At 47.2% G+C, this 15134-nt stretch overlaps 1 protein-coding gene across 2 annotated transcripts in view; it reads left to right on the forward strand.

Moving 5' to 3' along the window:
* ace2 (angiotensin I converting enzyme 2) overlaps window positions 1–14419 on the forward strand; it is a 92415-nt gene extending 77996 nt beyond the window's left edge. For both annotated transcript variants that reach the window (XM_072584723.1, XM_072584724.1), the window contains exons 16-19: window positions 7391–7491; window positions 9778–9894; window positions 12382–12576; window positions 13443–14419. In XM_072584723.1, coding sequence (XP_072440824.1) covers window positions 7391–7491; window positions 9778–9894; window positions 12382–12576; window positions 13443–13581 — 552 coding nt within the window. In that variant the 3' untranslated portion in view covers window positions 13582–14419. The remainder of the gene's footprint in view (window positions 1–7390; window positions 7492–9777; window positions 9895–12381; window positions 12577–13442) is intronic.
* The last annotated feature ends 715 nt before the right edge of the window (window positions 14420–15134 follow it).

Here is a 15134-nt window from a genome sequence, read left to right on the forward strand (position 1 = left end):
GTAGACAGTGGGTATAGGAGTGGGTGAATGAACAGGGTAGACAGTGGGTATAGGAGTGGGTGAGTGAACAGGGTAGACAGTGGGTATAGGAGTGGGTGAGTGAACAGGGTAGACAGTGGGTATATGAGTGGGTGAATGAACAGGGTAGACAGTATAGGAGTGTGTGAATGAACAGGGGAGACAAAGGGTATAGGAGTGGGTGAGTGAACAGAGTAGACAGTGGATTTAGGAGTGGGTGATTGAACAGGGTAGACAGTGGGTATAGGAGTGGGTGAATGAACAGGGTAGACAGTGGGTATAGGAGTGGGTGATTGAACAGGGTAGACAGTGGGTATAGGAGTGGGTGAATGAAAAGGGTAGACAGTGGGTATAGGAGTGGGTGAATGAACAGGGTAGACAGTGGGTATAGGAGTGGGTGAATGAACAGGGTAGACAGTGGGTATAGGAGTGGGTGAATGAACAGGGTAGACAGTGGGTATAGGAGTGGGTGAATGAACAGGGTAGACAGTGGGTATAGGAGTGGGTGAGTGAACAGGGTAGACAGTGGGTATAGGAGTGGGTGAATAAACAGCGTAGACAGTGGGCAGAGGAGTGGGTGAGTGAACAGGGTTGACAGTGGGTATATGAGTGGGTGAATGAACAGGGTAGACAGTATAGGAGTGTGTGAATGAACAGGGGAGACAAAGGGTATAGGAGTGAGTGAGTGAACAGAGTAGACAGTGGATTTAGGAGTGGGTGATTGAACAGGGTAGACAGTGGGTATAGGAGTGGGTGATTGAACAGGGTAGACAGTGGGTATAGGAGTGGGTGAATGAACAGGGTAGACAGTGGGTATAGGAGTGGGTGATTGAACAGGGTAGACAGTGGGTATAGGAGTGGGTGAATGAACAGGGTAGACAGTGGGTATAGGAGTTGGTGAATGAACAGGGTAGACAGTGGGTATAGGAGTGGGTGAATGAACAGGGTAGACAGTGGGTATAGGAGTGGGTGAGTGAACAGGGTAGACTGTGGGTATAGGAGTGGGTGAATGAACAGGGTAGACAGTGGGTATAGGAGTGGGTGAGTGAACAGGGTAGACAGTGGGATAATGTGTGGGTGAATGAACAGGGTAAATAATGGGTATAGGAGTGTGTGAATGAACAGGGTTAGACAGTGGGTATAGGAGTGGGTGAATGAACAGGGTAGACGGTGGGTATAGGAGTGGGTGAGTGAACAGGGTAGACAGTGGGTATAGGAGTGGGTGAGTGAACAGGGTAGACAGTGGGTATAGGAGTGGGTGAATGAACAGGGTAGACAGTGGGTATAGGAGTAGGTGAATGAACAGGGTAGACAGTGGGTATAGGAGTGGGTGAATGAACAGGGTAGACAGTGGGTATAGGAGTGGGTGAGTGAACAGGGTAGACAGTGGGTATAGGAGTGGGTGAATGAACAGGGTAGACAGTGGGTATAGGAGTGGGGGAATAAACAGTATAGACAGTGGGTATAGGAGTGGGTGATTGAACAGGGTAGACGGTGGGTATAGGAGTGGGTGAATGAACAGGGTAGACAGTGGGTATAGGAGTGGGTGAGTGAACAGGGTAGACAGTGGGATAATGTGTGGGTGAATGAACAGGGTAAATAATGGGTATAGGAGTGGGTGAATGAACAGGGTAGACAATTGGTAGAGGAGTGGGTGAATGAACAGGGTAGACAGTGGGTATAGGAGTAGGTGAATGAACAGGGTAGACAGTGGGCACAGGAGTGGGTGAATGAATAGGGTAGACAGTGGGTATAGGAGTGGCTGAATGAACAGGGTTAGACTGTGGATTTAGGAGTGGGTGAGTGAACAGGATAGACAGTGGGTATAGGAGTGGGTGAATAAACAGGGTAGACAGTGGGTATAGGAGTGGGTGAATGAACAGGGTAGACAGTGGGTATAGGAGTGGGTGAATGAACAGGGTAGACAGTGGGTATAGGAGTAGGTGAATGAACAGGGTAGACAGTGGGTATAGGAGTGGGTGAATGAACAGGGTAGACAGTGGGTATAGGAGTGGGTGAGTGAACAGGGTAGACAGTGGGTATAGGAGTGGGTGAATGAACAGGGTAGACAGTGGGTATAGGAGTGGGTGAGTGAACAGGGTAGACAGTGGGATAATGTGTGGGTGAATGAACGGGGTAAATAATGGGTATAGGAGTGTGTGAATGAACAGGGTAGACAATTGGTAGAGGAGTGGGTGAATGAACAGGGTAGACAGTGGGCACAGGAGTGGGTGAATGAATAGGGTAGACAGTGGGTATAGGAGTGGGTGAATGTACCGGGTTGGACAGTGGGTATAGGAGTGGGTGAAGGAACAGGGTAGACAGTGGGTATAGGAGTGGGTGAGTGAACAGGGTAGACAGTGGGTATAGGATTGGATGAATGAACAGTGTCGACAGTGGGTATAGGAGTGGGTGAGTGAACCGGGTAGACAATGGGCACAGGAGTCGGTGAATGAACAGGGTAGACCGTGGGTATCGGTGTGGGAACAGGATAGACAGTGGGCATAGGATTGGATGAATAAACAGCGTAGACAGTGGGTATAGGAGTGGGTGAGTGAACAGGGTAGACAGTGGGTATAGGAGTGGGTGAATGAACAGGGTAGACAGTGGGTATAGGAGTGGGTGAGTGAACAGGGTAGACAGTGGGATAATGTGTGGGTGAATGAACGGGGTAAATAATGGGTATAGGAGTGTGTGAATGAACAGGGTAGACAATTGGTAGAGGAGTGGGTGAATGAACAGGGTAGACAGTGGGCACAGGAGTGGGTGAATGAATAGGGTAGACAGTGGGTATAGGAGTGGGTGAATGTACCGGGTTGGACAGTGGGTATAGGAGTGGGTGAAGGAACAGGGTAGACAGTGGGTATAGGAGTGGGTGAGTGAACAGGGTAGACAGTGGGTATAGGATTGGATGAATGAACAGTGTCGACAGTGGGTATAGGAGTGGGTGAGTGAACCGGGTAGACAATGGGCACAGGAGTCGGTGAATGAACAGGGTAGACCGTGGGTATCGGTGTGGGAACAGGATAGACAGTGGGCATAGGATTGGATGAATAAACAGCGTAGACAGTGGGTATAGGAGTGGGTGAGTGAACCGAGGAAGACAGTGGGTATAGGATTGGGTGAGTGAACAGGGTAGACAGTGGGTATAGGAGTGGGTGAGTGAACAGGGTAGACAGTGGGATAATGTGTGGGTGAATGAACAGGGTAAATAATGGGTATAGATGTGGGTGAATGAACAGGGTAGACAATTGGTAGAGGAGTGGGTGAATGAACAGGGTAGACAGTGGGCACAGGAGTGGGTGAATGAATAGGGTAGACAGTGGGTATAGGAGTCGGTGAATGTACCGGGTTGGACAGTGGGTATAGGAGTGGGTGAAGGAACAGGGTAGACAGTGGGTATAGGAGTGGGTGAGTGAACAGGGTAGACAGTGGGTATAGGATTGGATGAATGAACAGGGTCGACAGTGGGTATAGGAGTGGGTGAGTGAACCGGGTAGACAATGGGCACAGGAGTCGGTGAATGAACAGGGTATCGGTGTGGGAACAGGATAGACAGTGGGCATAGGATTGGATGAATAAACAGCGTAGACAGTGGGTATAGGAGTGGGTGAGTGAACCGAGGAAGACAGTGGGTATAGGATTGGGTGAGTGAACAGGGTAGACAGTGGGTATAGGGTTCGTGAATGCACAGGGTAGACAGTGGGTATAGGATTGGATGAATGAACAGCGTAGACAGTGGGTATAGGAGTGGGTGAATGAACAGCATAGACAGTGGGTATAGGAGTGGGTGAATGAACAGGGTAGACAGTGGGCACAGGAGTCGGTGAATGAACAGGGTTAGACAGTGGGTATCGGTGTGGGAACAGGATAGACAGTGGGCATAGGATTGGATGAATAAACAGCGTAGACAGTGGGTATAGGAGTGGGTGAGTGAACAGGGTAGACAGTGGGTATATGAGTTGATGAATGAACCGGGTAGACAGTGGGCACAGGAGTCGGTGAATGAACAGGGTTAGACAGTGGGTATCGGTGTGGGAACAGGATAGACAGTGGGCATAGGATTGGATGAATAAACAGCGTAGACAGTGGGTATAGGAGTGGGTGAGTGAACCGAGGAAGACAGTGGGTATAGGAGTGGGTGAGTGAACAGGGTAGACAGTGGGTATAGGGTTCGTGAATGAACAGGGTCGACAGTGGGTATAGAAGTGGGTGAATGAACAGGGTCGACAGTGGGTATAGGAGTGGGTGAGTAAACAGGGTAGACAGTGGGTATAGGAGTGGGTGAGTAAACAGGGTAGACAGTGAGTATTGGAGTGGGTATCTCAGGGTTGATTAATGGTCCATCACACAGTCTTGTTTTAAAATATTTATCTTTGAACGACCACACAGTAAATTAAAACTAAGCACTGCCAATGCTGGAAATCTGAAAGAATCATTGCTGGTGGAACTCAACAGGTCTGGCAGCATCTCTGGGCTGAAAGCAGAATTACATAAAGAACCTGGTGACTCTTTCTCAGAACAGGTCACTGGTCTTGAATCATTAAGTCTATATTCTTTTCACAGATGCCATCATGACCAGCTGAGTTTCCCCAGCAATTTCTGTATCTGTACAAACGAATCGTGATTTTATTTCTCTGCAATTGTGCAGGAACCTGTACATAATCTGTCACTCTAAACTCAATGGGTTCAATACTCTCTTCACCCTCAGTCTTACTCTCTGAACGTGTCTCTTCATAATGGCCATTGACTGACTAGACTATCCCTCTGCAATAACAGTGATTCAGTGTAATTGATTCACTTACAATATACACTGTGGAGTGCCTCACCATAAAGCAGTATCACTTTACCCTGTTTGATCATTGTTCAGTCCCATTACTGTTTTTACTGACATGAAGTTGCCATCTCATGGTTAATCTGCAGGCTGCGAGTTCTGCTGACAAGTTTTATTACATCGATGGCCATTTTTTATGGTGCGGGATTGCCACTGATGGTTAAAAGTTTAACCTTGTCAGCATAAATGACATCGCAATTAACCCTCTGAGAGCTGTGGCTGTTCCCTCATGCAGGTATTATTGTGACCCCCTTCTCATACTGAGGAACAAGCATTCAAGGGGAGAGGGGGACAATTCAAAGGAGATGTCAGAGGCAAGTGTTTTTACACAGAGGTGCAAGGAATGGAGGAATATGGACCAGGGATTAGTTAGATTTGGCATCACATTTGGCACAACATCATGGGCCAAAGAGCCTGTACTGTGCTGTACTGTTCTATGTCCTTCTGACAGTACTAGATGGGCAGGGCCTTATATATTAGGCTATATAATATGACTCACAGGTTGCTATGGTGTTATCATGTGATGGCCATGTCTTTTATATCCTCACTTTAGGATTGCCTGAAAAATCTATAAGGTATTAAGCCAATGATAGGCCACTTGCTGGAAATTAATGCTTTCACTTTTGCTTTCGCAATGGGTGATTGGGAATTCAGGAGAATCATTTTAAATCCATCATTCCAAACAGGAAAGCTTAGATTGGGTTTGGTGCTGGGGCTGGAGGGTATGATTTTCTCAGGATTAAACACCACTGCCAGAATGATTTTGATCCAGGTGTTACCCTGTATGTTCAACCATGTCACAGGGTCATACAGCTCGGAAACAGACCATAATCCCAAACCAAACCAATCCCACCTGCCTGCGCTTGGTCCATATCCCTCCAAACCTTTCCAATTCACGTACTTATCCAAATATCTTTTAAACATTGTAACTGTTCCCACATCCGCCACTTCCCTGTGGGCGCACATTGCACACAAAAACCACTCTCTATGTAAAAGAAAATGTCCTCATGTCTTTTCTAAATCTTTCTCCTCTCACATTAAAAATATGCCGCATGGTCTTGAACTCCCCTACCCCAGGGGAAAAAAAACATTGTCAATCACCTTATCTATGCCCCTTTTATAAGCCTCTATAAGGTCACCCCTCAACCTCCCAGAGTCCAGTGAAAAAAGGTCCCAGCACATCCAGCCTCTCCTTGTAACTGAGACCCTCCATTCCTGCAACATCCTGGTAAATCTCTTCTGAACCCTCTCCAGCTGAACAATATCCTTCCTGGAACAACATAACCAGGACTGCATACAGTCATCCAGGAAAGGTCTCAACATAACCTCAACATAACGTCCTAATTCCTATACTAAAAGGTCTGAGCAATGAAGGTAAGTATGCTAGACACCTTCTTAACCATCCTGTCGGTACGCGATGCAAATTTCAAATAATTGTGGACCTGAACCCTTAGGTCTGTCTGTTCTACAGCACTGCCCAAGGCCCTACTTTTAATTGTATAACTCTTGCCTTTGTTTATTGGTGGCACGGTGGCTCAGTGGTTAGCACTGCTGCCTCACAGCGCCAGGGACCTGGGTTCGATTCCCGTTTTGGGTGACTGTCTGTGTGGAGTTTGCACATTCTCCCCGTGTCTGCGTGGGTCTCCTCCCGTAATCCAACGGTGCCCAGGCTAGGTGGATTGGCCATAGTGTTCATGGATGTGCAGGCTAGGTGGACTAGCCATGGGAGCTACAGGGATGGGGGAGGGGTCTGCTTAGGGATTGTGTTCTGAGGGTCAGTGTGGACATGATAGGCTGAATGGCCTGCTCCTACAGGGATAGGATAGGGGGGATGGGTCTGGGTGGGATGCCCTTCAGAGGGACGGTTTGGACTCGATGGGCTGAATGGCCTGCTTCCACCCTGTGGGGATTCTGCGATCTGACTTCGGTCGAGGGGGTAAACATTAGCCTGGTAAATGCGGGACAAAGTTAGCTACTCTTGTTCAAAAAAGAGCCACTTTCACCATCACCCGAGAAGGCGGGGGATTTTTAACGCCTTGCATCTCCGACAGTGCAGGTCTCCCTCAGTGCTGCACAGGGAGTACCAGAGTGGGGTGATATGCTGTCATAGTTGGAGTGCAATTTGAACCCACGAACATGAGGCAAATACAAATGGGCTAGTCACTGAGGCACCAGGTTCCCAACTGCTGCAGTCAGATGACCAATGTGAACACTCGAATTGGTGCTGTTACCAATGGGAATGAAAACAACACTGACATTATCGCTGAGTGAAATGTTCAGCTTTCATAGTTTGGATGAGTCAGATTTATGTCTTTACAGTTGCCTCATTGCACATTCACAAATATTTGGTCGTTAAATTCAGGCTATGGGCCATGAAAAGTAAGAAAACCAATCAATGGCAGCTTATTTCTTTCAAGGGTGCCCCCCCAAAGCATTTGTGATATTGGACGATATGTGCTGAGCTTAGATCCGGTGGTAGAGAGCTGCATCCTCCGCTCTGGGTGAATATTAACACAAAGGCTTCTTGTTTGACCTCAGTACCCTTGGGATGTGAGCGAGAAGTACTTTTTCCGATCAACCGTCGCCTTTTCCATGAGGAAGTACTGGGAGGAGTCGAGAAATCAGCTCATCAGCTTCGAGTGAGTGAATCTATTTCTCTCTCCCAAGCACCCCTCCCCCGCGCCCCCACGGTACTCAGTGCACCATCGACATCGCCACAGTGGTAAACAAACTGGTGGGGAGCTGACACCCGGGGCTGGGTGAGCAACCGAAGGAAACAAATAAATATGGAAGTAAGTGGGAATCAATGGGAAACAAGGAGGAAGTGAGGGTTTAAGGAAGATGTGCCCTTGTCTCAGCTTCACCAAGAAGCAAAGTCACGTCAATGGGATTGGAATAGTTGTGACTAGTTGTGACTAGTATGGACGTTATGGGCTGAAGAGCCTCTTTCAGTGCTGTAACCTCTGAGACTTTGCAACAGTAATGGACGTTATGAATTAGCGCAGCTCCCTTTGAATGCCTGTCCAGTGATGGGGTGCGGGGGGGGGGGGATGGAGAGAAGCAGAAATGTCTTTTCTCTCAGTCTGTTAGGCCAAGAAAGTCAGGCTTAGTGAACATTTGTAAGGTTGAGATTGTGGAATCTGGGCTCCGCAGAAAGGTAGCGATGAGGCTACAGTCTTGCCAAAGGGGGAGAGCAGGCTGCAGGGGCTGAATGGCCTCCTCCTGCACCTACACTGTAAACACTGTGCCTACCACGGAAACCGTGCCCTCTGATGCCCTGTTCCTCTGTTTTGGGAGGTTGGGGGAGGGGTAGCAGTTGAGGCTCAATGGCAATTGGGAGGGCAATCAGGAGAGGATGTTGCATTCCCACCTTCCCTGGAGCAAGCTGGCAGCTCTGTACACGCCAGACTCCATGCTTCCGGAGAAATGTAGCCGCTCCAGCTCGGAGCTATTGTGTTGCGCGCTGGTTAACAGGCTGTATGGGCCCTCCAGGATTTCCCCACATATTCTCCCCATCAGCTTCACTATCTACTGCAGAACAGGGCAACAGGATGCAACAGGATCCCTCTGCCCCAACATGCCCCCACCCCCAGCCAACCCCCCACCGAGCCTGGTTCTACTTGTCCTGTGCCAACTCCGACACGCTGGCACTCAGCCCACTGGCCGATATCCCTGAGCTGGGGTATACGTGATGCCAGCCAAAATCAGAAGTCAGTGTCGAGAATGGGGTGTTGAAAAAGCACAGCAGGTCAGGCAGCATCCAGGGAGCAGGAGAGTCGACGTTACGTGCAAAAGCCCTTCATCATGAATGTCGGAAGTCTCACGGCACCAGGTTACAGTCCAACAGGTCTCTTTGAAAAATCACAAGCTTTGAGAGCACTGCCCTTTCGCCAGGTGGAGCCCTGCTGGTCTGTAACCTGGTGTTGTGTAACTTCTACCCCAGTTCAACACTGGCAAGTGCATAACACAGGTTTTGCTGGGACTGGGGGCACGAGGGGGCTTTCTCTTCAGGAGATTTGGTCATTCATAGAGTCATTGAGATGTACAGCAGGGAAGCAGACCCTTCGGCCCAACCCGCCCATGCCAATCAGATATCCCAATGCAATCTAGTCCCACCTGCCAGCACCCGGCCCATATCCCTCCAAACCCTTCCTATTCATATACCCATCCAAATGCCTCTTAAATGTCGTAATTATATCAGCCTCCACCACTTCATCTGGCAGGTCATTCCATACCTGTACCACCCTCTGCGTGAAAAAGTTACCCGTTTTAAATCTTTCCCCTCTCACCCTAAACCTGTGCCCTCTAATTCTGGACTGCCCCACCCCAGGGAAAAGACTTTGTCTATTTATCCTCTCCATGCCCCACATGATTTTATAAACTTCTATAAGGCCACCCCTCAGCCTCCGACGCTCCAGGGAAATCAGCCCCAGCCTGTTCAGCCTCTCCCTGTAGCTCAAATCCTCCAACCCTGGCAACATCCTTGTAAATCTTTTCTGAACCCTTTCAAGTTTCACAACATCGTTCCTATAGGAGGGAGACCAGAATTGCATGCAATATTCCAACAGTGGCCTCACCAATGTCCTGTACAGCCGCAACATGACCTCCCAACTCCTGTACTCAATACCCTGACCAATAAAGGAAAGCATACCAAATGCCTTCTTCACTGTCCTATCTACTTGCGACTCCACTTTCAAGGAGCTATGAACCTGCACTCCAAGGTCTCTTTGTTCAGCAATATTTCCTGATTAGGCGAACAGGGGTTTGAAGATCTTCGGGAATGGGGCCCGGATTTGACACCGCATCCAACAGCGCAGTTTGGACCCAATTTGCGCATAGGTCTCTCAAGTGTAGCTGCTCATTACCTAGAAGTGTCCCCCACAGTGCTGCCTTTATAATAATAATTATTATTATCTTCTGCACAGGATGGAAAATGTTTATATATTCGATGAAACAGAAAGGATCTCCTTTTATTTCATTGTTGTGAATCCAAAGAACCTCTCTGAAATTATTCCAAAGGCAGAGGTGTCACAAGCTATCAGGTATCACCGAAAACGCTTTGGCATTGAAGTGGCTAACAATGTATTATTTACTCAGTTACCAGTACAGAGATTGAATATTGGTTTTAAAAAGCACCTCAGGTGGAAGTTTCTCATCTTAAACTCATTCAGACAATTCACAAGAATATCAATAAAGGGGAAAACCAACATTCATTGCCAGATTTATGCAACTGTGCTCATTGATTGGGAATTAGACTCTGATTGGTCAGGTTGCTGTCATGGAGAGTACACCAGATAGCTGATGACTAACAGTTCACTGCCAAACTGTACTAAAACGTGAACCAGGCAAGTTGACTCTGATTGAAGAAGGAATTACTCTGTGGAATGAGCCCTACAATGGCTGTCACCTACATTGTCAAGTTGAAACAAGTGCAGTGTGTGCATATGCTTTTTCAATTGGTAAAGCACAGGGCCTTATATATCATATATTTAGCTTCTGGTACATACAGGAGTACCCCAATGTAAGCTTCACAGACAATCCTAAAGTTATTATAATTGTAATTGTTAGCAGACTCTAGTTGTTTAATAAATGATGTCCAATCATGGAATCACATCGAATGTTAGACACCATGTTTTGAGTTTTGCAAGTACAAGCCGCTTGGGTATGTTCTTATCATGAACAGCAAAGTGTTGTGCTATTTGACATGTCTACTCGCCTTTGGGATGCATAGCTTACATGCCTGCCATTACACCGGCACTGAAATTAATTAGCCGCATCACAGATTTGTGTGATATCAGAACATCCTTTTGGGGCTTGAAGACGACATTTTGCGATTTGTGAACAAAGAAAAGTACAAAGCAGACTAGGTTAGCAAAGCACCAAACATGGTGTTCAATATTCGATGTGAAACCTGATTGGACAACATTTGGTGAACAATCCCGTGTATGCTAAGAATTATGTTGACAATCAGTTTAAGATAGTCAGGCTTGCAGTCTGGTGCACTTGTATATATTGGAAAACGCATATATTAATAGACAGACGTCCGTTCCTTGTAGACAGAAAGGCCATTATGCAAATTACTTCTGTCGAAACAAAACAAAATAGGTGACAGCCAATCTGTTGTTCATTTCTGAATGCCTTGACCAATCTGAGTCAACCAGTCTGGTTTAAATTTGAAAGTTAATTGTCACTCGTCATCTAACTGGTGCATTCTCCATCGCAAAACCTCACCCACAATCCAAAAATGTGCAGGTTAGGCGAATTGGCCATACTAAATTGCCCATAGTGTTAGGTTAAGGGGTAAATGTAGGGGAATGGGTCTGGGTGGGTTACGCTTCGGCAGGTCGGTGTGGACTTGTTGGGCCGAAGGGCCTGTTTCCACACTGTAGGGAATCTAATCTAATCTCTACCAATTAAAGGCTATATGCCAACCAATCAGTATTGTCTATTCACAAAGTAAAAAAAAAAGTTTCCCCTTTACATCAGTATGCTTGGAATTGTCCTGATAACCCTTGAGAAGGTGATGGAGAGTCACTATTTGAACCCCTGAAGTCCTTGGAGTGAACAACCACCTGCAATGCCCTTCGAAGGGTATCTAGGATTTTGACCCAGTGACAGTGAAGGAGTGACAATATATTTTCACGTCAGAATGGTGAGTACCTTGGAGGGGAACTTCCAGGTGGTGGTGTGCCCAGGTATCTGCTGGCCTCATCCTGAACTGGTGATGGGTTTAAAAGCTGGTGTCGAAGGAGCTTGGGCAAATTGCTGCAGTGAAGTGTAGATAGTACACACTGCTGCTCCTGAGTGTCGGTAGTGTGCAGGGAGTAGATGCTTGTGAGTGTGGTGCCATTCACGTGGGTTGCTTAGTCCTGGATGGTGTCAAGTTTCTTGAGTGTTGTTGGAGATGTACCCATCCAGGCAAGTGGGGAGCATTCCATCGCATTCCTGCCTTCTGCCTTGTGGATGGTGAATAGGGAGTCAGGAGGTGAGTTACTCACTGCAGTATTCCTAGTGTCTGACCTACTCTTGTCGCCACTGCATTTGTGTGGTGAGCGCAGTTGAATGTCTAGTCAACAGTAACTTCCAGGATATGGATCGTGGGGGAGTTCAGTTGATGCCTAGGCCGGGTGCAATGGTTGAATTGCCTTTCATTGGAGATACGGAAACTTGGAAAAAGGGAACAAATTCCGAATGAAAATGTACTAGGTCTGAGTTTAATCATCAAAACTTACGCTAGATATTAATAATGCACAAACGTTCAAAATGTTCACAACAAATTCTCATCCCCTTTCAAATCAATGTCTCTAAACTAGGAGGTTGAAGGCTTGTGGGAAGACAGCTGCTGGAAGATATACGCATTGCTAAAAGATCTCTGTATCCTGTCACAGAATGTAATGGGCTAGATCCCTTTATTGAAGGATTGGTGGTATCCCCTATCCCGAATAATTAATCATCACGCGGAGTAATTTTGGACACGCTGTTTGAGAGTCACTAATACCATTCCTGTCTCATGTTGTGTCCTGTCACAGGAAGAACAGGGAGCGGTTTAACAGTGCTTTTCTGTTGAACGATAAGACACTTGAGTTTATTGGCATTCCGCCGACGCTGGCGCCGCAAAAGGAGGCCACTGTGGCAGTGTGGCTGATCATCTTTGGGGTTGTCATTGGCCTGGTTTGCATTGGATTAACCATCCTGATCATCGGTGGCATTCGGGCAAGAAGACAGTAAGTGCAGAGATGCTGTGCGCTGGCGCAAATGGGTGCAGAGATTGCTGAGGGCTTTGGGGGACAGTTTGGGGGAATCATTGGAGGGGAGGGGGGGTGGTTTAATGAGGATTGTGAGAATCAGCAAACAAAATGGGTGACAGTGAGGTCTCCAGGGCTTATGGGGCTCAGTGTGGACTCTGGGGATCATTGTGGATTAGGGAAACCAGTGGAGATTTCAGGAATCAGTGTGGACTCTGGAGCTCATTGTGGATTACGAGGATCAGTGAGGATTGCAGGGATCAGGGTGGATTATGGGAATCAGTGGGTAGGATGGGGCTCACTGATTTTCCTGCTCCTTGGATGCTGCCCAACACGCTGTGCTTTTCCAGCACCAGTCTAATCACTGGGGATCACTGGCAGTTATGGGAGTGTTTGGGGAATTATGAGGATAAATGGGGAAGCTGGGAATTATTGGGAATTTTTAGATCACTGGGGACTCTGAGAATCAATGTGGATTATGGGGATCACTGAGGATTTTGGGAATTGCTGAGGATTATGAGAAAATTGTGATGTTGGGGATTAATGGGGATTTTTGAGATCAGTGGGGAGTCTGAGAATCAATTTGGATTATGGGATCCATGGGGATTATGGGGATCATTATGGATTATGGGCATTGGTGGAGATTCTGAGGATCAGTGACAGTTAGGAGGATCAGTGAAGATTATTGGGATCAGTGAGAATTATGGGAATAATTGGGATGGTAGGATAATAGACTGCTGATGACGTGTTGAATTGAAATTGTGGCCATGGATATGTCGGTGTTTACTGTGGAATAATTGTGCTTTCTGAAATAAAGTGAAATATCGTTGTTTATTCCTCAATAGCAGAAAATCAGGTGACACCGAGGACAATGAACTTCAAAAGACCAAAGATTTACCTGCAGTGGTTTCTGAGGAGATTGAGTTTGAGAAGGGGATTAAAAATCCAGCTTTCACCACAGATACATTGAGCACGGAGATGTAGACTCAACCAATCCCAGACGTTGCTAATTGTACTTGGTCTGCCTTTGGAAGTTATGGAATTGTGTACTGAAGCTTTTCATGCAGTTCAATTACTACCGTTAATATCTGGTAACAGAATTAGCTCAAATTTTACAAAGTTTTGACTGTTTAGTCCAGACTTTACTCAACTCCAATGAGCCTACACATTGGATCCCAATAAAGAGTACCATTCCTCTGTGAAGCTGTTAATCAGGGCCCTCCAATACTAAGAGACAAGCAATCTTATTGTAAAATATTCAGTGTAGACTTCCCAATATGTCATCACAGGTATTAGCCACTAGTTCCCATTGGCAGTTGACCTTGATGTGAACACAGGGGACTAGTACTTTGTAAATCGACAGCAGTGACAGAACAGGATATGTAGCAGATTTCATGGCCAGAGTCAAGATTAGAGTGGTGCTGGAAAAGCACAGCAGATCAGGCAGCATCTGAGGAGCAGCCCCCACTCGCTGTGCGTTTCCAGCCCCGCTCTAACCTTGACTCGAATCTCCAGCATCTGCAGTACCCACTTCTGCCCTGTTGATTCGATGACCACCCAGCGACAACCACTGAATCCTGTCCATTATTTGCCCGGAGTCAAGGAGGATGACAGAATCTGGCCCACATGACTCCTCTCTCCAGTTTTATACAGTGAGGATCAGTAAAGGTGAATGAATTCAAGGTCCCTAAGAATAAGGCTGACTCATGCCATCAAATCCATTGGATACCACAGAGTGTTGATTTCAAATAATAGACTCCCTTCATTGTGGCCTAAATCTGCTGTGATGCTTCGAGACAAATAAAGGCATAAAGGCACCCCAGATTTTTTTGTTTGCCTGTGTTAATTCTTTCTTGACTAAAGGGGTATACGGACGCAGACTTGACATCTCTGATTGCTCTAATCGGGCAGCTGGTTGAATTGCGGTGTGCAACATCCGTTTTCTTGTTAGAAAACCACAAAAAGCTCAAGTCGGGAATCCAACCTTCGACTGGGAGGAAGCAGGCCATCATCTCGAGGAAGATGTTTTATGTGAGCGTTGTCCCACTGGTCGCCGTCAGCATGGGCATCCATGAGAGGAAACGACAACTCAGCAACGATGCCCCTTCGGGCAGAGGAGATCGAGAGGGGAAGTGATTGAGGCGTATCCAATTATCAGGCACAGAGATAGGGCGGGCAAGAAAAAAAACCTTTCCCCTTGTTGGAGGGGTTAATGAACAGGGGCATAGATTGAAGGGAAGGGGCAGGAGGCTTGGTGCAGAGGTGAGGAAGACTGTTTTCACCCAGGAGGTGGTGGGAATCTGGAACTCACTGCTTATAAGGGTGGGAGAGGCCGACAATCTCATCACATTGAAGTAGTGCTGAGATGTGCACTTGTGATGCCAACGCTATGGACCAAGTGTTGGAGCCTGAAGTATCAATGACCTACATGAAAGGGTCCAGCTGGTGACAACGTTCTTTCCCCGCTCATTGAAAAGGAGAGCTCCGAAGCAAGTTGCTCCCACTTAGGGCTGGAGTGCAGGATGTGGGGACAATGT

Source organism: Chiloscyllium punctatum, chromosome 15, assembly GCF_047496795.1.
Source record: "Chiloscyllium punctatum isolate Juve2018m chromosome 15, sChiPun1.3, whole genome shotgun sequence".
Lineage (NCBI taxonomy): Eukaryota > Metazoa > Chordata > Chondrichthyes > Orectolobiformes > Hemiscylliidae > Chiloscyllium > Chiloscyllium punctatum.